The sequence below is a fragment of the Remersonia thermophila genome, chromosome 2 (genome assembly GCF_042764415.1).
Source record: "Remersonia thermophila strain ATCC 22073 chromosome 2, whole genome shotgun sequence".
Lineage (NCBI taxonomy): Eukaryota > Fungi > Ascomycota > Sordariomycetes > Sordariales > Chaetomiaceae > Remersonia > Remersonia thermophila.
Window position 1 is genome coordinate 862,024 of NC_092218.1, and position 21,505 is coordinate 883,528.

Here is a 21,505-nt window from a genome sequence, read left to right on the forward strand (position 1 = left end):
GAGCGAGCTGGGCGTGCGAAGGGCACACGTACTCGAGGAGCACATGGCTTCGGGAAGAGGCAGACATCGGCTCTTCCGTCGGTGGTGCTCCGTAGGCGCAAGCGAAACTAGGACTATCCATCCACCTCAGAACCGGGCATGCCGCTCCAGAAAATCATGGTGAGACGGAGCGCGTCGGCGGAGCCAGGCTGAACCTCGATGAGAAAGTGGTTCGAAAATAAGTCACGTAGTTAGCTTCACAACAAGAGCGCAGAATGCTCTGGAGGTCAACCGCATTCACTCGGTAGGTAGGTTGCATTGTCGACAGGAGATGGTCATGCTGAAGAACGTCCATGGAGGCCGTGCCATGTGCAGATCCATGATACACCCTGATCGCCTACCTTGGCGAAGCTCGTTCCCAACTTTCCTTCCCCCCCCCCTCCGCTCCAAAGTACCTACCTACCCTCTCTCCCTGGTCCAGGCTGCAGCATCGTTACTCTCTATCCCAGGCAGGCCTACCCTGTGCCAACCGATTCTTCTGCCGTCGCCATCTCTACGCGTACTCCATGTCGGGCTACGCAGGGGCCAGACGTGTCGCTGCGCGGCGGCGGTCGTGAGAAGATGCAGAACCAAGGAGAAGAGGGCGGTCTTGATTGCTTTGCCGAAGCTGCAGCCAATGGGGCCGTGTACCCTTGGGAAGAGGCCGTCTGATGATCGGGTCTGTACGCTGTGATTCTCGTTGGTGAACCCACCATCCTCTCCTCGGAGATCATCGGACGGTTCAAGGCAGGCTTGGTTCTGCCGACGGGAAGAGGTGGCAGCCGTGGACGAAAAAAAATGCCTTGGGAGAGGCAGGAACCCGTCCTCCTTGTTGCAACGGCCCGGCCACTCCACCCCACAATACGTATAGCTGGCTCAATCCTCATCACCCTCTTCCACCGTGACAGGGCGCGGACCGCTGCTCTGCTCAGCACCTGTCTGCGGTTGCGGCTGCGGCTGCGACGGCGCTCCGCCCACCCTGAGATATCCCTCTCTTTCCAGCTGATCTGCCTCCTCGGGCTCCAACAGCCCTCCCTTCCCCTTCCCCTTCTCAAGCTTCATGCGCACCGCCGCCGGGACGAACGCGCTCGTGGCCTCCTTGCGCAAGTCGCGGACAACCGGCTTCGCCTCGTAGACCGTCTTGGACTCGACAACCGGCGCGGCGGGCTTTTTGGCCGCGTCCTTGCCCTGCTCGCCCTCCTCCCGAGGGCGGTTCGCGTTCCTCCTCGCCCGCCGCTTGGCGTACCACTCGTCGAGGATCTCCTTGGGGATCGGCGGCGGCGTGTCGCGCGGCATGGGGATCCGTTTCACGTCCTCGGGCACGTCGCTGTCGCTGCTGGACACGTCCTCGTCGGCGTTGCGCGAGCGTTTCCCGAGCACCCCGCCATCGCCGCGCTGGCCGCCCGGCCGGGGAGGGCCCTCGCGGAACTTGGGAGCTTTGTCCCCCAGCGCCTCGCGGGCCTTTTTGACGGCCTTGAGATCCCTCTCGAGCGCCTCAAGCGCTTGTTCTTCGTGCGGCGCGAGCTTGCCGTTCTTTTCCTTGAGAGCCTTCAGGTCGTCGATTTGCTGTTGAATGCGGGCCGGGTTGCGCTGGGCGAGCTTCTCGTTGCGGCGGGCTTGCTTTTCCTCCTTGCCTGTGCGCGTGGCAAAAGGTTAGTCTGCCAACGGTCCCGGCGAGGTTTCGGGAGGGAGGACACACCTTTCTTGATGGCCCTGGCCTTCTCGGCCTTGTGATGGGCCTGTACGGGGTTGTAGTTTCGCTCCTTGGCCATGGTGGGGGAAGGGGTGTCTGGGGGAGTGGGGGGTTGCGGAAGGGCTCAGAAGGAAAGCCAGCTCGATGCGTCGGTTTGGGCTTTTTTTTTCGCTGTTGGCTGGACGTCTTCGGATGAGAATGGTAACGACGATGGCGGTGGTGATGGTGGCCGGATGTTTGGTCGCGAAGCAAGTTTCGCGGCTCTAGGCCAGAACGGAAGAAAGCGGGTCCCCTGCCGCGATTCTGCCGGGCGGTGCGTCCGCCATTCGGGCGTCATCACGCGGTACGCGCAGGGCTGAGAGCGTTTCAAAACAGGCGAGCTCCACAGTTCAGCTGGGTTGCTGCCCCAACGTTGCATGGTTTGTTGTGCCTCATCAGGGGTCTGGGTCCCAAGCATTACCCCGCCCCCTCTCCTCTGCCCAATCAACGAAACCGCGACTTGTTCAATCGGGCAGGACTTCTCGCGCGGCGTAAACTTGGGCGCCTTCTAGGCGGCAGTTGGACTTTCAGCTTCGATTGGGACCTTTCCAGGGGGGGGGGGCTTACTGTGTACATTTTTCCTCATCTCATCCTCTGCACGACTTGTGTCCCTTGCTGCGTCCACCTCCCGCCTCCAATCCCACAAAAGGCGATCCCGACGTTCCGGTCCTTGGCCGAGACAGGTCGCTGGATGTTTATCATTACCTATCTCGACCCCGCGCCAATCGCTGCCCAGCTTCTCCCGTTTTCCCCTTTCCCAACGTACCGCGTACCCGTCCATCCACCAGCCTGCCGAGGGCGCATCCCGATCCGATCCAACATTGTCTTCATCGCCATTTCTCGCCTCGCCTCGCCTCGCCTAGCCTCGCCCCCATTTCGCCTCATTGTCTCCCGCCCTGCATAGCCGCATCGTTGCCACGCCATGGCAAGCTTCATGGCCAACCTGCTCCCCGGCGGGAAGCAGGACAAGGCCGACGCGCGCCCGTCGACGCCGGTTCGCAACAGCTTCACGACCCCGCTGAGCACCCCGCAGGGCAGCCCCAGCAAGAAGACGATCCCTCCGGGCGCCAACGAGCTCCCGGGCGCCCTCCACGGCATGAAGATCAACCCGCCCAGCGCCTTCGACACCCCCGTCAAGCTCGGCCGTCCCCAGAGCGTCGTCTCGCCGCTGTCGCCCGGAAAGAGCAACTTCCACGGCTACGACGAGAACCCGTCGGCCGTTCATGACAGCGCCCTTCGCAAGGGCCCGTCACGCCCGGGGAGCCCCGTGAAGAACCAGGGCCCAGGCCAAGGCTACGGCCAGGAAAACGCACACCCGGGGCTCCCGCGGGACCCCTTCACCGAGCCGACGTACCAACCGAGCCACGCCGCTCTGTCTCGCCAGGAACAGTACCAGCAGAGGGAGCGCCCGACGGTGCGGCGGTTCAACACGGCCAAGGGGTTGACCCCCGAGGAGCGCGAGCTGTTGCAGAAGCCCTCCATCAAACGCTTGGTCAACGTGACCCAGCTCTGTAAGTGCTCCACCGGCCAGACGTGCCGGCGGCTTCTTGGCGGGCAGCAACCGTGACTGATGCACCCGCTCTAGACTTCCTCGACTACTACTTTGACCTCCTGACCTACGTCAGCGCGAGGCAGAACCGGCTCAACGCCTTCAAGGCCGAGTTCCCTCCGCCGCCCGAGACAGATGAGGAGATGTACCGGCAAATGTGGGCCAAGTACACGGGCCGCGAGCGGGCCAACCTCCGCAAGCGGCGGGTGAGGCTGCGGCACGCCGACTTCCAGATCCTCACGCAGGTGGGCCAGGGAGGCTACGGCCAGGTGTTTTTGGCGCAGAAGAAGGACACCAAGGAGGTGTGCGCGCTAAAGGTCATGAGCAAGAAGCTGCTCTTCAAGCTTGACGAGGTGCGGCACGTCCTGACGGAGCGCGACATTCTGACGACGGCCAAGAGCGAGTGGCTGGTGCGCCTCCTGTACTCGTTTCAGGACGACAAGAATATCTATCTTGCCATGGAGTACGTGCCAGGCGGCGATTTCCGGACCCTGCTCAACAACACGGGCGTGCTCTCGAACCGCCACGCCCGCTTCTACATTGCCGAGATGTTCTGCGCCGTCGACGCCCTGCACCAGCTGGGCTACATCCACCGCGACCTCAAGCCCGAAAACTTCCTCGTGGACTCGACCGGCCACGTCAAGCTCACCGACTTTGGCCTGGCGGCCGGGTTCCTGGCACCCGCCAAGATTGAGTCGATGAGGATCCGCCTCGAGAAGGCGTCCGAGGCGCCCGTGCCCTTCGGCAAGCCCATGGAACAGCGCACCCTGGCCGAGCGCCGCGAGGGCTACCGCAGCATGCGCGAGCGCGATGTCAACTACGCCAAGTCCATCGTCGGCTCGCCCGACTACATGGCCCCGGAGGTGCTGCGGGGGGAGCAGTACGACTTTACCGTCGACTACTGGAGCCTGGGATGCATGCTCTTCGAAGCGCTGACGGGCTTTCCTCCGTTTGCCGGCGCCACCGCCGACGAGACGTGGCGGAATCTAAACCACTGGCGCGAGGTCCTGAAGCGGCCGGTGTGGGAGGATCCAAACTACTTTTTGAGCAACCGGACGTGGAACTTCATCACCACGTACGTTCCCCTCCGTGCTTCCCTGACCTCGCCGTGCTTTGTTGAGCTGACAAGTCAAACCTGCAGCTGCATCAACTCCCGCTCTCGCCGCTTCTCCAACATCAAGGACATCTACGCGCACCAGTACTTCGCCGAGGTCGACTGGGCCGTGCTTCGCGAGACCAAGCCCCCTTTCGTTCCGGAGCTCGATTCGGAAACGGATGCCGGCTACTTTGACGACTTCTCCAACGAGGCCGACATGGCCAAGTACAAGGAAGTGCACGAGAAGCAGGCCGCCCTCGAGAACATGGCCGATCGCAACGACGAGATGAGCAAGAGCCTGTTTGTCGGGTTCACCTTCAGACACAGGAAGCCGGCCACGGACGATGGGCCGACGCCGAGGAAGCCGATTCCGTTTGGGAGCACGGCGGAGGAGGAGGATTTCGGGACCATGCTGTAGGGTGAGCAGCCCTGGCGGCGGGAAGGAGAGGGCGAACGGGGAGGGCGGTGGAGGGTCGGAGCTGGGATGTGGTGATGATTGTGCATGATAATGGTCATGATGGACATGCGTCTCCTGGACGGAACGGCGGAAGGGAGGGGACTGGTTGCCACATGGGCAGGGATTGGGTCACATGGGCGACTTTGCGTGTGGGATGGTAGATTTTTTTTTTCTCGTTTTCCTCCCCGGCTGTGTCGGGTTGGGGCACGCTCCCCGAGTGTCATGGAGTTCTGTGTGTGCGTTGGATGGGATAGGCATGGGACTAAAAGGGGGCTTTCTCTAACTGGGAGTGGGGCCGGGCTGTTAATATGAGAAACCGTAGAACGACAGCTGTATCCAGTCATCGTTTGTTTGTCCGTACGAGTTACTCGGCGTTCATGGCGGTCCGATATATCGTGTGTGTGTGTGTGTGTGTGTGTGTGTGTGTGTAAGTGTGGGGGGGAAAGGTCTCATCTCTGCTCATAAACGGGGTCTTGGCCTTCACATATTCAAGTCTGTGATGCTAACCAGGGCCACGCAAACGCAAACATGGATTCATAAAACACCGATGCTTGCTGTACAACTCCAAGCGTTGTAGTTGAAGGCGATGGGGATTTTAAGATCAGATCGGCCAATTGAGCCGGAACATCTTATCTCTTGGCGTGACCTACAAACGCCAGCCTAGCATGGGACGACGCCATGACAACATCGGCTCGAATAAGGTCTACATATAGCCATTGGTTATTTGTTTCTCTTTTTCCCCTGCTTTTCTTGGTTGAATTGAGGCAGCCTTCTCTCGGATACGGATACGAGAGACCGAAAGGGTCTCTGCGCCCGGATGGATGAAGGGGACGACCGAGGTGCCTCATGACGTTGACCTCCGCTCACCAGGTGGGTGAGTAGCCAGGGTGAGCAGGATCCTTCTTCCCCGACAGGCAGAGCAGGAGGCGTCGGACTACCTGTTCCTCGCTTTGGTAACTTTGTTTACCTGCATCCATTTTCGAGACGGGGCTCGGCTTGAGAGTTTGAGGTTTTGACCTCCCTCCCTGCACCGAGCTCCCTACCTTGTCTCTGCTCCCAAGACTTCTCTCTGCCCTCCACCCCAGGCCAGCCGCCCTCGACTCGGGAACGCCCATCCTTCACTCATCCCAAGTAGTTTATCTGCTCTGCACCTTCACCGGGCCCTTCGAGGTTCCATTTCTACGGTACTTACCCTCCACACCTCCTCGATTACCTCCTCCCCTAGGTACCTACCCTGCCTGATCTACCCTCTAAATACCCCAACTTCCATATCCCGAACCCCAAACAGTCTACCCTTTACCATCCCAGGCATCAGATGGCCATACGGCCCAGCTCCAACAGCTCGGCTTGCATTTCTTACCCTCTATTCCCAGATTACTCACCTCATTCTCCGAACAGCCCTGGGGCCAAGACTGATGGGGGGAAAAGAGAGAACGTGATGCCTAGCCCTACGGACAGGTGAGAGCTATTCTACATGAACAATTTGGACTGGAGTTCGAATTTCCCAAGGAGCAGACTGAGAAGCAATGCTTCATGGTCTCATCTTCCCCCCCCCCCCCCCCGAGCCTCTATCTTCCTGGTATCACGTTGACAAGCCGCGGGGTGAGTCCTTATGTTGCTCCTCGTGCAGGTTCTTGAACTCTTCAACGCTTTCTCTGAAGCGTTGGAAGTCGTGTACAGATGGGTATCGTTTCCGAGATACAGAACACGCGGGCGACGAAAACGGGGCTGTACCTCCTGCTCACACAACCCATGAGAACCCATCTACAACGGCCAGAGACGGCGTTAACCTTGGACACGCCATCGCTGAGAGGTTCGCTGGCCGGGTCCTCATCGTTGTCGGACCCGGCAGCTTGCGTTTCATCAACATGCTGGTGAGTGATCCTTCCCGCCGACCCTCTGCTTCCCGGCAGGTGTCTGAGCGAGCCTCGCCGTGGAGCCCGATGATGCCACAGGGCAAAGACGATCCGCTAGCATGCGTGGCATGCTGACCGGCGCCCGAGGCAAGGGGGTAGCATGGACCAAGAAGGCCGCAACCGACCCGTTTCCCACTCTCGCTATCGTCCGCGTGGCCCCTCTCTCACGTGGGCTTTCGCCGTTCGCCTTCAGGCTTTCTGGTCTCCCGCTGTGTCAATGACCGCTGCTGAGACGTTGGACGGCCGTCGGGTCGGCATGCGCTAGCATCCTTCCGGAGGAGCGGAGGCGGTGGCTGAGTTGAAGAGAGAGAGAAGACGGGCCGGTCTGGAGTCGAAGTCTGACCCGGAGTCCGAGTGTTCGCCGGATTCCGACCCTCAGCCGGGGCCAGAGCGGGAGTCGAAGCTCAACGCGAAGGCAGAGCTTGAGCTTGGCCTGGAGCTTGCATCTGACTCTGAATCGGTCCGAGCTAGGACCTGAGCCTGCGTCTGGGAAATGCTGGGAGACGGAGCTGGCGCGTAAGCCTGCGTCTGAGTCTGAGTCCGAGGAGTCTGAGTCTGGCTGGGAGCATGATATCCAGGCGGGTCGAGCTCTGGATGAAGATCGACGTTGCGATGGAGGTCCAAGCCGAAGCTGAATTTTCTTTGCGTCTCTTTGTCCGGTGGTGATTTGGATCGCGCTGGCGGCGAGGTGTGAGACATCGGATGCCTCCCAGCCATCACCGCCATCATGGATGCTCGCTCATGCCGTCAATGGCCCATTGTGTTCATGTTTATTTTTGAGCCCTGTGGTCTGACAATGTCGTAGATGTTTGAGAAATGGTTCCCTGAGGAGAAATAGAACAAGCCGAGAGGGAGAGAAGAGGGGGGGCCAGAAGAAGGTAAGTGTGAGATTGGTCCATCCTCAAGAAGGCCGGGGAGGCTATCAGGCTGATATACATGTCCATAGGGACTTTGATATCTGGCCACTGGCGCCTATCCTACCCATGACGCGAGCGCAGCCTAGTCCGTCGCCATGGATGCCATGTGTGTTGTGGCCTCGGCCCGCGCCGAGAGAGATCCGGCATCTGGCATGACAGGTGCAGGCAGAGCTAGATCGGCGACGCCAGCACCGAGGGGCTGGGCTTGCCTACGGGGTGCGCTACTCCAGCGTTCTTAGACCTACACCCGGACCTGGAGATATGGACGGAGACGTAGTTTGCACCTGATGTCACGAAATCGCAGAAAACAACAGCGATACACGCGGCCGCCAACGGGCTGGCGCGCGGGGGCCTACACCATACAGCTGTTGCGCGGTATCAGGTGGTTGATTAGGTATCAGCCGCCGTATCAAGTTATCTACAGCGCAGCAATCCAACGCCATGTCATGCCACCGAGCCATTGTTGCTTGCACGATGCTGGCAGAGCATGTCTGTTGGAACCAAGACGTAGAGAAATCTGATCTCTGCTTCTTAATTTTTTTGTTGTATGCGTGTGTTTGAGCGTGGAGAGCGCTTAGATTGCTGTGCGTGGAAGGTGATATGACAGCCACCACCACCCAAGCCACGAAGCGGCCGGCCATCTCTCACCCGATACCGCTACCCAAGCGGAATGCGAACCTGCGAACCCTAGAGAGAGAGAGAGAGAGAGATGAAGCATACGCCGTTGATGGGCCGCTTGCTCGAACGGACAAAACGGTCGGCCCTGCGCTTCGCAACGGAGGCAGACAGGAAGGGTAGACGCTGCGTTCACACCTCTCTCGTCACGGATGCCAGCCTCTGTCGATCTCGAATCCGCGATGGTAGCCGCTGCTATCCGATATCAAGCCGCCCGGCATCGGTAGGAGGGCGGGACAAGAAAAAAAAATGGAAGCGTCGCATGTGCCTGCTGTGCGTCTTGTTTCGCAGTCACCTTGATATCGGGGGGCATGTTTGGCTGGCCCCATGATAAGGAGAGGGACGGGGATGCATATCTGCGAGCTCGGCATCGAAATTGTTTCTGGCGCTTGCCTCGCGTGGTCCTTTTTTTTTTTCTCTCTGGATATAAAAGAAGGATGATCGTTCTCGCCCGCCTGCCGAGTGTCACCTAGTCAGTCAGTCAGTCAGTCAGTCGGCCAGTCCATCAGTCGGGTGGGTTGCCGAAGCACAGGAACTCAAGTGACGGCCTGCGGCTCTCTTGCGCAACAGTCTTCAGCCGACGCCGTCGGCTGGCCAAATGACTAGCTGACAGAAATCCTGGGCAGCGCAATCCTTTGCCTTCCCACCCACAAGCATCCCCCTCAGCATCGTCATCGCACATCACAACCTCGCTCTCATCCTTTGTTCCCTTTCGGGCTGGAGTTGATGTATCAGGGTTAGGGTAACAACATCAGGGTCGATGTTCGATGGCAGGGTGGGGAATCAGTGGGAGTATACTACTCAGTAATGTACCTACATACGCAGTAGGTGTGCTGTCTGTCCTCTTTGAAAACAGCCCGAAAACCCATCAGTCATCAGCTGAAACAATCGAATTCAAAACGATTTGTCGAGCAACCAGACAACCCCTTCATCGAAGGCCCCCACGCTGGATCCCGGTCTCCCCATCCTGCGGGTCACCACCGGCCTGCCCCCACGCGGCGTGCAGGGGGCGGCCGGGTTGACTGCAGACGTTCCCTCATTGGTCGACGGTTGAGAGGTGGGGAGAAGGGAGATGAAGGTGCGGCTAAGGGGGGTGGGAGGGGAAGGGGGGGGGGGGGGGGTGGTTGGTCCAGAGCCTGTGTGCTACTCCAGTCCATGCGCTACTCGCTTTTCCACTTGACGGGGCCATTGGTGAGGCGCCTCAGGCCTTCGGCTGGCGCGGCGGTCGAACGGCAGGGCTGCGCTGCGTGTCAATCACGGAGACGGACGGATGCGTTGCCTGCTCGGTTTGCAACCCCAAGAAGACGTGGGTGCGCTGCACGGAGCATTGGTGTTTCGTTAGGGTGTTTGGTGCCGAGCGACGGCACAGGCTCCGACGAGGTGCCAATACACTACACTTAGCGCTCATGTCTCTTCAGCGAGTCGTGGTCTCACCGCCATCTTTCCCGCCTCCGAAGCGTAAGTCTTCCATCAAGGCGGTGACTCTTAGACTGGCGTTGGGGGAAACATCGCAGCATGTGATGCGGCGGGGTTGCGAAGAAGAACCGCGTCATGATGGAGCCGCCCCCCCTTTCCAACTTGGGCTCCGCGTTGGATGGGATTCGTTTGCCATCAGACAGCGCTGGAGGGGCTGATATGCATCTTTCCTCCGCTCTTACAGCACGCTGACCAACTCTTTAACGTTGGCTTCTGGAACTCTTCACCAAGGCTGGATGGGGCAGCGAAATCGGACGAAAAATGGACGGCATGAAGAAAGCCGCCCTGCTCTGACGCCAGCCCGGGCCGATCCCGGGAATCTAGCAACAGGACAACGATGGCGATTCCTGAAGGGATGCGTTGCGGGGGAGGGGGACGGGAGCTGCACCGGAAGAGCGATGGATGTTGGCTCGAGGTGGAAGCGAAGCCGCCCTGTTCCGAATATTTCCGAGCCCGGTTTTCGGACATGGCTAAATTCAGCGCAGCGACAGGAGGCACGGCGAAGCGTCAGCCTGCGCAGCGCGTTCCAGGGCAGCTCCCTGAAGGACGAGCCCATATACCGATTGCGTTATGGGAACGCTCCACGCGGCGCCTGGCACGTTTTCCCTGTCACAGGGCGTTGATGGAGCGACCTTGGGACGAGAAGGGGGTTCGTGGTCGAGGGGTGAAGACTCCGCCGAGGCTCCAGGCTGGCGCGACGGGCGGCCCGAGTCTGCGTCAAGGGCCGTTTGAGAACAAGCGGATGGGAACCGAGACTCCACTTGCTGCCTCTGCCCGCGGTTGCAGTCTGGAGTCGCCGATGTGGGGACAAACACGTGCAGATGGAGCCTCTGCTGGGCGGTGGTCTTGTTGTTGTTGTCGTTGATGATGCTGGGACGGGACCCTTCGTAAGTACTCTACAAGTACCTCACATCCTCCTCACGTTGAACGGTGGTTTGCGTAGCTTGGGCGGGCGTTAAGCAACACACCCCGGATTTCTCAGCGTCCTTGGCCTAGAACAAGCCAACGGCCGCCGACCCTTTCGGAAATGTCATTTGGCTAGGTATTCATATGCTTGTACTTCTCGGTGTGGTTCATGAATGCAGTGCACAAATGCATACACGACGGAGGGTTACCTTTTTGGCATCCTCCCCTGGGCCGTTTCGCGGTCCGTTTGCCGCCAGTGGAGTGGGGGTCCACCTGCAGCGAACTGAAAGCATGGCGGGCAATGGGGTGTGTGTTGTATGGCCCAGACATACTCCGTACCTATAGTATGTACACTAACTCGTACGTAGCCACAAAAATACCCACTGCTTCATTCTCGTTTACCTTCTCCACCAGCTCGATTTTTCCAAGCGCACCACCAGGCCTGTCAGTGGGCTGTGCAGTCCAAGTACGTATCCATACCGATCCATCCCATGGATGTTCACGAGATGCTTTTGGAAGACCTTCTGAGGTGAACAGGGCTCCCAAGCTGTCCATCGCCCAGAAGTACATCTCACGGGGCGCGGGTGGTGACGTTGATGTCCCTGTATGGACCCTCTCTTGTGACAATGGGCCCTGCAGTCAACTCGCGCGTCGCTGTGATCCGATGGCTCCCCACGATGCGGCAGCTGCGCCAGCCCACGCCGTTCTCTTCCGCTCCCCGCGTTGCGGTGCAAGCGGAGAGGGGGGGGGGGGGGGGGGAGGGGGGAAAGGGGGGAAAGCTGGTTGGGCTGCTCGTCGCTGGTTGGATACCCGGTGAAATTGAGCGATGTGGGAGGAGGGGTAAGCAGCCGTGCGAGAAGCGCTGCTCCAGGGGTGCGGCGGACTTATGAGAGGTCTGAGTTCATTGTAACTTCTGTGCAAACCATCCGGATTGTTGGTCCAAGTCATGAGATGTGTGAACGAACGGATGGTACCAGAGCCCTCTGGATGGGGTTGGTTGATGATGACCCGTTCACGGCGCGTTTTGAGCGAGTGCGCGCGAAAGAGTGAGGCAATGACCTTTTCGGTAGGCTGGTAATATTGTACGCTAGCGTTACCGGGTACTGTAGGCGACCCTGGCCACTTTACATACGAACACACAGTCTGACGCCAGAGATGAGCAAGGTGCACCCACACTACCGCGCCCCCCCCCCCCCCCCCGGAATACGGCGGGTGCTGGGAGCCTGTCGCTCCTAGTCGAAACATGTGTGCATACATACACTATACGTAGCGTACCCTTAGGCGCGCGTGAAGGCATGGATGCGCGGGTCGATTCTGGCCGGACCATCGTGCTGGAGCGGCGAGAGGGTTCGTGTTGGCAGCATGCCGTGGCGGGCAGATCGAAGAGAGAAGCCATGCGAAATGTGACGCTGGGACGGGTTCAAGACGCCAATGTAACACGCAGGCGAGCATGGGCCGGCCGGCGTGGGGTCCATCTCTGCCAAGATTTCTTCACCTCACCCCCCGGGGCCGCGGCAGAATGGGAAATATTGTCGTTGCCACCGGCGGAGGGCTTTTTTTTGGTTCCATCTACCACCTCTCGCGTGCAACTCAAGGCTGGAAATAGCACCTCTTGCCCACCCTTCATGTTGGTTTGGGGAACGAAACGGATGAGGCTTGATCTATCAAACCACCAAGTTCAAGACGTCAAAGTCTTACGCAGTAGACGAGAGTCCGGGGCGGGTTTTTTGGTCCTCAGCCACCGGAAAGTGAGGGCGGAGCATCGAGCTCAACCTCGACCCCTCCTCTGGGCCGTGGGAACTAACTACCCGACCCGGCCTGGGTCGCAGGTTTGCGTCGACTGGGAGTGCCGGTCCTGGTTCCGAGTGGCGTTGCCACCCATGAAGCGAGCCCCCTCCCGGCGAGCAGGGGAATGGATGACTGAGAAACACGGCACATGGCGGCCAACGGACCTGGGGATGAACAAAGCCGCTGGGCTCCCTGGAAAACACCGAGCTTCTCTGCCGAAGCTGTGATGGAATGGAACTCTCTGCTCATTCTCGCCTCAGGTCAGGCTGTTTTGTTTTAAGCTATTGGCCTGCCGCCCACGTCAACCCCGCGCTCTCCCAAACCGAGTTCCGAACCTACCACCGTGGCGACTCATGGCGGCACTCGTTTTTGGTGGGGTGCTTGTCAGTTCGCTCGGCAGGAAAGAAGCTTACCCCGGGAGAAGCCCGAAGCCCCCTTTCCGCCCATGGCGGATCTCGAGGGTGAAACTACGACGCCGAAGGGGCCACGGGCGCATCGACCGCGTCGAGGTGCATCGAGACCCAGCGGTTCCTTGTTAGCTTTTAGTAACGGCGGTGACAGCACCTGCCGTCTGCAACGAGGCACAGTCATGCATCGAGAACATGAAACGGGCAATGGATACGTAAAAGCCAAAATAATACAATACCGGGAAGCAACTCTTGTGCATCGCCTTACGTCGCTGCCGTTGCGAAGAGTTGCTTCGTCGGATGCATGCCCTGACTTTCCGTTCCTGTCTCTCCCGCCTGCCAAGCCCCGAATCCCGTTGTTTCCTTCGCATAAAAAAAGCCCCAGGCTAGCCTGGGTGCCAGACACACGGTCCGTTTTCCATTTTTTGTTCGTTTGCTGCGCCTGTGTGCGAGTGGTGGTTCCTCCCCCCGGTTCTGGTGTACACAGACACCTCCCAAAACCGACAGACGCCGGACACCCACACCACGGCCGCCCGGACAGTTGCCCTGCAAGCACAGGGGGCAGGCCCGGTGCAGCCTGTTCGAGCGTGGGGAAGGGTTCCCAAGGAACGACCCAACACCACCTAGACCTTAACAAATCTGCCTGTATCCCCCTGGTCCTGGAACAACATCTCGTTCTCACCTCACAGTCACCAGCTCGAGGTGGAACTCCCGTGAGAGATCGCCTCGGAACCTGATCCGGAAGAGCAGCAGAAGCCACAAGCACCTCAACCTTGCGACGAAAGCTGCACCACACGCAAAAAGCCACCGGAGAAGACGGCAGCTCCGTCTCTCCAGTAACTGAACGCCGGCCCGCTGCTCACCGTCCGGCGCCGCCGCCCGCGCCCACTTCCCCTACCGCCGCTACCACCACGCTCACCCGTTTTTTCTTGTGCTCTCTTCCCGAACCTACTTGACTCGATCAACCCGGGGGTTGCCCGTGTGCGTGTGGCTCTTCGTTCGGCCTTGTTCCTCCACTCGTCCCCATATCCGGGCATCGCTCCCCTATTCGCTTGTTCTTTTTTTGCGACACTCTCGCCGCTGCCGCTCCCCTAAAAACACAGAGAGTGAGACTTACAGAACCACTCGTCTCTGCCATTTCCATTGTGCGACACTGCACTGGCGAATGGCGGCGACCACCTCCAACCCGTTTGCGGTGTCGAGTCCGCTGTCGCCAATGCATCCCACAATAACAGAGCACGACTTCCGCTTCCCACGAAGGCCCGGCGGCGCCTCTGCGACCACGGTTCCCAGGAAACCCGACCGCTTCGACCTCACCTTGTCCACCTCGTCGTCTTCGGCTCAGCTCGTCGCCGGCACCGCCAGGCCGACAATGTCTTGGGCCGCCAGCAAGCCAGCTGTTGCTCCGGGTGTTGCTGCTGGGTCCCCCGCAGCTACAGGGAGCGCCGTCGCAGCAGGCAGGGCGACGCCAAAACCTGGAGCAGCCTCTTCGGCACTTCACGATCTGCGCCTGGATCCTCTCCTGACCCAAGGCGGTGCCCACCCTGACTTCCTGCGAACCAGCGCCCTCCCCTCGTTCCAGCAGAGCGTTGCTCGTGAGAACCGCGAATTGGAGGAAATGCAGAAGCAAGACCCGCTGGCCACTCAGATCTGGAGGTTTTACACAAAAACGAAGCAGCGCCTCCCCGCCCAGGAGCGCATGGAGAACCTGACGTGGCGGATGATGCATCTCACCTTGCGACGAAACTGCGTGGCCGGCGATACAGCTAAGTAGGTGGTTTTGCGTCTTTCGTTCTTTGCGTCATGCCGTTCCGCTTCTTGCTTTTTTTCGGGCTTACTTTTGTGCTCGAGGAAAAGAGGAGGAGGAGGGATGGGGGAAGAAAAGGATGGACGAAACGGCAGGAAGGCGACGTTAAAATCGATGAGCAATTCGCTGACGTTGTGGGTTGCGACGAAAAAGGAGCAGCAGCCGGGTCTCAGGTGCATCGACCAATGCCCCCAGCGGCATTGCGCAATTGCGAAAATCGTCATCAGAGCAGACCGCCCCCCCGCCGCCGCCGCCGCCTGCTGATCCCATGAATCTGGACGACTTCATCAACAACGATAACGTCGGGACGCCTGCCGGCCTCGCCATGACGCCCACGCCCACGCCCGACACGATGCGCCAGTCGGACGATGCCTCGGCTCACACCACAGCCACTGCCGCCGCCATCCCCATTAAGCCCCGCAAGGAGCCCTTGCAGCAGCAGCAGCAGCAGCAGCAGCAGCAGCATCTGGGACCGCAGTCGGTGCCTGCCGCCGTCCACCAACGGCCCCAGAACGAGTTTGGCTTCCTTCCCCGGCACACGCGCAAGACGAGCATCGACGAGACCGGCCAACGTGTAAGTTTCTACGTCCCTTGTTGTGCCTGAGAGGTCGATTTCGGCGCGGCATTTGCGGCGTCGATTTGCCGTTTCCCTTGGCTGTGACATGCACGCACGCACGCACCGTCTCCTTGCGATGGCGATCTGATTGTTGCTTTGCCTTGTGCCAGACACGGAAGCGCCCCGCCAACTTTTCCCCGCACGTCTCGGCCCTCACCGGCGGCTTTGGGGCAAACGGCCTCGAGGCAGACTCGGAGCTCCGCGAGTACACCCTCGATATCCAGCCGCCTACCACCTCGGCTGCCCAGCCGCCCAGCCAGGCGGGCGTGCAGTTCCCCCTCGACGGCTTCCGCCTCAACGATGACCCCATCATCACATCGGCCGGGCCCTTCCCGCCAAACTTCTCCTTCTCCCCCGCCGGCTCGCCCATAGCCGCTGCCGACCCCTTCAGCGGCGTCTTCGTGAGCTCGTCGATGCCTGTGGGCTCCTTGGGCAATGACTTCTACTCTCCCTCGGGTTCTACCTACCAGTCGACCGCGTCGACGCCGCATCCCCTGGCCGAGAACGAGGGCTTCTACTTCGGCTCCGGCACCGTGGATATGCGCCAGTCTCGCCAGCAGCTGTACCGCAACATCTACGCCGGCATGGGCACCGCCCTTGGCCAGCAGTTTTCGTATGGCGCCAACGGCAATCTGATGTTCCCCAGCCCCGCCTCGACCACCGCGGACCAGGGCCTGCAGTTCAATGCCTCGAGCTCGTTCGGCGGCCACGTCGATCCGACGCGCGTGTTCCAGCAAGAGGCGGCCGCTCGCTCCCCGGCCGTTGGCATGACCCAGAACAGCATGTTCACGTTCGGCGCCGACTCGGACGAGGAGGAAGGCGCTTTTGCGGACCGCATCATCCCAACCCCGCAAGACTATTCGCCCCAGGGCCCCGAGGAGAACACCTTTGACAGCACGCCGCTGCAGTGGGATCCGTCGCTTCCCGGAAACTTCAGCGTGCAGGCCGCTCGTTATCCTGGCGGGCCGCCGCGGAAGCAGGTCACAATAGGTGGCACGACCACGGACTACGTGGACGCCAACGGCGAGTGGGAGACGGGAGCAGGAGCGGGAACAGGCCTGAACAGGTCTCGGTCGCAGTCCTTCCGCACGAACAACGGGCGTTCCACGAGGGTGCCACGCACCTCATCGACCCCGTCGGGGCTTGCGAACCAGGGCAGAGTCGGGCGGTCGTCGCCGAGCACACCGCCAGCAGACCCCAACGGCACGGCCGCCAGCCGTCCCTCGTCGCCCCCTCCCGCTTCGAGGCACGGCTCGACGACCAACTTGCAAGCGACAGCAGCCGGTCAGAGAGACAGCACCACCAACAACACGACTTCTACCAGCTCGAACAGCAACAATAACAACAACAACAGCACGCCGACGACATGTACAAACTGTTTTACGCAGACCACGCCGCTCTGGCGCCGCAACCCCGAGGGCCAGCCCCTCTGTAACGCTTGCGGTCTCTTCCTGAAGCTGCACGGCGTGGTCCGGCCGCTCAGCTTGAAGACTGATGTCATCAAGAAGCGGAACCGCGGTTCCGGCTCAGGGCACAGCGTCGGCAGCACGGGCACGCGGTCCAGGAAACATACCAACTCGGGCGGCATCAGCAAGAAGGGCTCGTCCCTGTCCGTCTCGGCCAGCGCCAACCAGCAAGCTCAGTCCGCCTCCACGCCGCCGGCCGTGCAGCACCGGGCCGGAAGCGCCAACGAGGGCGAGAGCCCACGCAGCGCCTCTGGCTCGGCGGGAAATACGCCCACGAGCTACGGGAATACCCCGGGAGCCGTGGGCGGCAAAGGCGTCATCCCCATCGCCGCCGCGCCACCCAAAAGCGCACCAGGGCCGGGCGCCGCGTCGCTCACGCGGACGTCGACCTCGTCGTCGAAACGCCAGCGCCGCCACAGCAAGAGCGCTTTCGACGCAGCCATGACGGGCATGGAAATCGACAGCCCAGAGAACTCGACCGGATCGAACGATGCTGCTGCCGCGTTTGCTGCCTCCCGCGCGCCCGCATCGGCATCCACCACCGCCCTTTCGTCGTCTCTGCAGACTAGCACCAGCGGCTTGAGTCTCTCGGCCTTTGGCGGGCCGCTGCAGCGCCAGCTCCCGGGTACCAGCACCGCACGCGCCGCGCCGCAGGAGTGGGAGTGGTTGACGATGAGTTTGTAGACGGGGAGATGGGCAGAGGAAGGGGTATCAAGGAGGACGGATTCATTGGCCCAACGGTGTCTCTTTGCTTGGTTGCGTCCGCCTTTATCCGCACGAGGGGATGGGAATGGCCTGTCGATACTTGTGTGTGCATGTTTTGGAACGACGAACGGAGGAACAGGAAGGATGGGATTGGGCGGATACCTGACGATTTGTTGCTCAACTGGCATGCTTTATTAGAGGATTTGAGAACGGATGGGACAGTGACATATTGGAAGGAGGGTAAGCAAACCTTGGCAGTGTGGTGTCGCAAGAGATTATGACGGTATATACACATGAGGATACCTATAGTTGGTGTTTTTGCTGCGTTACTTACCTTACATACCAATTTACCCTAACGCTTTACTTTGGTGTTCCTCTTTGCTCTCGTTGTGTCCATGGGAGGCGGAGGGACCATTGACGACGGTAGGCCAGCGAGGACATCTCAGTGAGTTGATGAGAGCCAGAGGCAGGGGCAAGCAAGGAACAATGAAAGCACAAAGGACACATGGTCTCTTCATCCACCATCACCAAAGTATTCTCCTCGACCTCTCCCAGGCTACCAGGAGCCGTCGCTCCAAGCATAGAGCAGCGATACCAGTCTCTCCGTCTCTCCATATGGCTACGACTGCTTGGTGTGTGTCTGAACGCTCGGGCTAGGGGCGGGAACCCCCCCCCCCCCCCCCCCAACCGTCAATGATCCTCCCGGAGTTGAGGTTTATCGCCATGAACGATAGAGTTTGGGCAGATTACGGTGCGTTTACGATTAGAAGCCATGTATTAAGCTTAAGTATCCCAGCCAGGTGTAGTACAGAGGCAGACATTATCATCAGCAACAAAACAAGCTCGACAAGCCACCACGCCCTCCTTTCCCTCTCAGCGACCTCCCCCCCCTTCTCACCTCCTTCTCTCCCCTGACCACCGAGAAGCCCGTCCCTTCCAGGGAGCTGACGGCTGCCGACTTGGCCTGCGCAGGTACCTAAGCTAGCTGTTCTTGGCCAGGCCCAGAATGCCGCCGACCTTGCGAAGCAATCCGATGCCGTACCCAAACTCCACGATCCCTCTCGCAAACCTCCAGCTCTGCTCCTGGTCCCTGACGGGATACCGCATGGGCGGGGGGATGGACGTCCGGATGCCCAGCCAGCCGAGCCGGTCCCGGCAGACGGCCTTGACGTTGCACAGCCCGCGCAGGCCCTCCTCGCCGGCGAACCGCCCGTAGCCCGAGCCGGCCACGCCGCCAAAGGGCAGCTGCACGGCGTAGGTGGCGGCGAAGTCGTTGACCGAGATCATGCCGGCCTTGATGCCGCGGACGATGGCCGCGACGCGGGGGTCCGAGTCGGCGCCGAAGACGGAGCTGCCGAGCCCAAAGTCCGGGGCGTTGGCCACGGCGAGCACGTCCTCGGCCGAGCCCGAGGGGGCGCGCATGACCACCATGACGGGGGCGAAGCACTCCTCGTTGGCGATGGCCATGTCCGGGGTCACGTCGACGAGGAGGGTGGGCGTGAAGTAGTGGCCCTGGGGGTGGTTCGGGTGCGTGTAGCGCTTGCCGCCGGCGAGGAGGCGGGCGCCGCGGCGGACGGCGTCGGCGATGAGCGACTCGAGGCGGTCAAAGGGGGCGTCCGAGATCATGGCGCCGACGTCGGCGTCCTGGCCCATGCGGAGGGCGCGCACGCGGGGCTCGAGGAGGGCGACGAGCTTGTCGTAGACGGCCGGGGTGGCGATGATGCGCTCGATGCCGATGCAGTTCTGCCCCGAGGCCTGGAACGAGCCGCGCAGGAGGGTCTCGACGATGCGGGGGATGTCGGAGCGCGGGACCGAGTCGAGGATGATGGAGGCGTCCTTGCCGCCGAGCTCGGCGACGACGGGGATCAGGGCCTTGGAGGCGGAGGCGGCGACCAGGTGGCACACGGGGCGGGAGCCGATAAAGGTGATGTGGGCGATGCCGGGGTGGGAGGTGAGGTAGTCGGCCGTCTGGGGCCAGCAGACGACGGTCTGGACGAGGGCAGGGTCGTGGCCGTGGGCGGCGAGGGCGCCGCGGACGACGTTGGTGAAGTAAGGCGAGCTCCAGGCGGTCTGCTCCGAGACCTTGACGACGATGCCGTTGCCGGAGAAGATGGCGCTGATCATGGGGCCGATGAGGTTGTGGAAGGGGTAGTTCCAGCTGACGAGGGCGGCGATGACGCCCAGGGGCTCGTAGACGACCTCGTTGCGCTTGTAGGCCATGAGGATGTTGGTGGGCCGGCGCTCGGGGACCAGGGCCTTCTCGCCGTGCTTGAGGGTCCAGCGGAGCTTCTCGGTGGTCACGAGCACCTCGCCGAGCTGGGCGTCGACCATGGTCTTGCCGCTGTCGATGCAGGCCACGCGGCAGAGGTCCTCCTGGTTGTCGAGGACGAACTGGAGGAGCGTGCGGAGAACGGCGCGGCGCTGGCGGAACGACGTCTTGGCCCACTTGACCTGGGCGGCGCGAGCCTGCTCGATGGCGCGGTCGATGGACTCGGGGGTCGCGGGGCTGACGACGCCGAGGTACTGGCCGGTCGCGGGAGCGTAGCACTGGATCGAAGTGCCGTCGGGAGCCTGGGGCGCGGGCGGAGAGGCGTGTCAGCGGTCGGAACGACACGAGGAGACAGACGAACAACGACGACAACAACAACATGGGCGGTCCAGCAAGCGCACCTTGATCGACGGCTTATCCAAGATCTTCGCATCCTCCGGAGCTCTCGGTGCCGGAACGGTATACGGGATCGGCCTGTCCTCGGGGAGAACGAGCACGTAGAGGAGGACGGCGGCGCCCACGGCCGCGCAGAGAAGGGTCCATGTCGTCGCCTCGGGCGATTCGGCGACCTTGAGGTACACGGCACTGCAGAACGGCATCCCTCGAGTCAGCATTTGGGCAAAGACGTGCATGCAACGTTCCTGTTTGTCGGGCCTTCCTCACCGCAGCTCCTCAGCAAGGCCCTCGACGGCGGGGCCGACCTGTTCGAGGACCTTGTCGACGGTTTCTGTCGCCATGGTTGCCGCTCTTTCGTCTCAGAGCATTCCCGTGGAGAGAAGAGAGGGAAATTGACCGGTGGTTGAGGTTCAGCCTGGCCGAGGATCGGTGAGCCCAGCGTTCAAGTTACCTGCCTACGGTCTAGGTAGTGACCTCGTGTGGTGTAGAGTTGTGTTTTCCACATGTCGTGCCACGTTCAATCGCCCAAGAGCTTTTTGGGATGGGGCTCGCGTCTTTGGGGTCAGGGGTTCGCCAGGGGTCAACTCTTGGCATCGTTCTTCGTGGCTCGACAAGCGTCGGGACGGGACTTGTTTGGTGAACACAGGCGTTTGGAACGACCCCAACGTCCTCGGTCTGTTGACAAACGTTGTCGCACACAATCTCTACAGCAGCCAGCAGCATCGTTGGTCGGCTGGTCAGTTCGGCCACGGTACAGCCGAGCGTCAATATTTACATTGCTCAGGGGCTGATTCTTCACCCCCCCCCATAAAAGTATGCACTGAAATGCTCTGGGACGGCACGTCTCTGGTGACCGAGATCCCTCTCGAGAAGAGGTTGAACGGGGCAATGCAAGCACGAGCCAAACATTCCGCCGATCTCAGGGTTCCAGAGAGAGGTTGATGGGTAAGCTGTTTATACTGTAGATAGTATATACCTATACACAAAAACTATAATGGTCTCTAGTTCGAGCCGCTCTAGAGCGATTACCAAAGGTAGGTAAAAAAGGACAAACAACAGCAGTTCCTCCCAGCTAAACACCGATGCATTCCCCACCGCCATCCAAAACGCCGGAGTGTCATGATGACAGGAGTCAAAACAGAAACGAAAATATAAGAGTGACAAAAGGGGCACATAACCAACTCGAGAAGCAGAGAGGAAGACAGGAATGCTCCGCCAAGAAACAACCACCCGGCCGTTCTCCCATCCTGCCGCACCATCCATCCTCATCAAGCCTCCTCCGTAGGTTCATAAGTCAAGTAGCCCAACT

At 60.6% G+C, this 21,505-nt stretch overlaps 4 protein-coding genes across 4 annotated transcripts; 2 read left to right on the plus strand and 2 right to left on the minus strand.

The window, feature by feature from the left end:
- Positions 1-894: 894 nt before the first annotated feature.
- On the minus strand, positions 895-1,790 carry VTJ83DRAFT_1696 (uncharacterized protein; the record flags this gene model as incomplete). The annotated part of the gene is made up of 2 exons (XM_071007883.1): positions 895-1,652; positions 1,718-1,790. The coding sequence occupies 2 exons, from the start codon at positions 1,788-1,790 to the stop codon at positions 895-897; spliced, it is 831 nt and encodes a 276-aa protein (XP_070868236.1).
- Positions 1,791-2,672: 882 nt separating this feature from the next.
- Positions 2,673-4,813, plus strand: VTJ83DRAFT_1697 (uncharacterized protein; the record flags this gene model as incomplete). The annotated part of the gene is made up of 3 exons (XM_071007884.1): positions 2,673-3,261; positions 3,336-4,374; positions 4,441-4,813. The coding sequence occupies 3 exons, from the start codon at positions 2,673-2,675 to the stop codon at positions 4,811-4,813; spliced, it is 2,001 nt and encodes a 666-aa protein (XP_070868237.1).
- Positions 4,814-14,102: 9,289 nt separating this feature from the next.
- Positions 14,103-17,510, plus strand: VTJ83DRAFT_1698 (uncharacterized protein; the record flags this gene model as incomplete). The annotated part of the gene is made up of 3 exons (XM_071007885.1): positions 14,103-14,707; positions 14,898-15,318; positions 15,471-17,510. The coding sequence occupies 3 exons, from the start codon at positions 14,103-14,105 to the stop codon at positions 17,508-17,510; spliced, it is 3,066 nt and encodes a 1,021-aa protein (XP_070868238.1).
- A 1,002-nt stretch (positions 17,511-18,512) lies between these two features.
- On the minus strand, positions 18,513-20,537 carry VTJ83DRAFT_1699 (uncharacterized protein; the record flags this gene model as incomplete). Its single annotated transcript, XM_071007886.1, has 3 exons — positions 18,513-20,102; positions 20,202-20,385; positions 20,464-20,537. The coding sequence occupies 3 exons, from the start codon at positions 20,535-20,537 to the stop codon at positions 18,513-18,515; spliced, it is 1,848 nt and encodes a 615-aa protein (XP_070868239.1).
- Between the last annotated feature and the right edge of the window lie 968 nt (positions 20,538-21,505).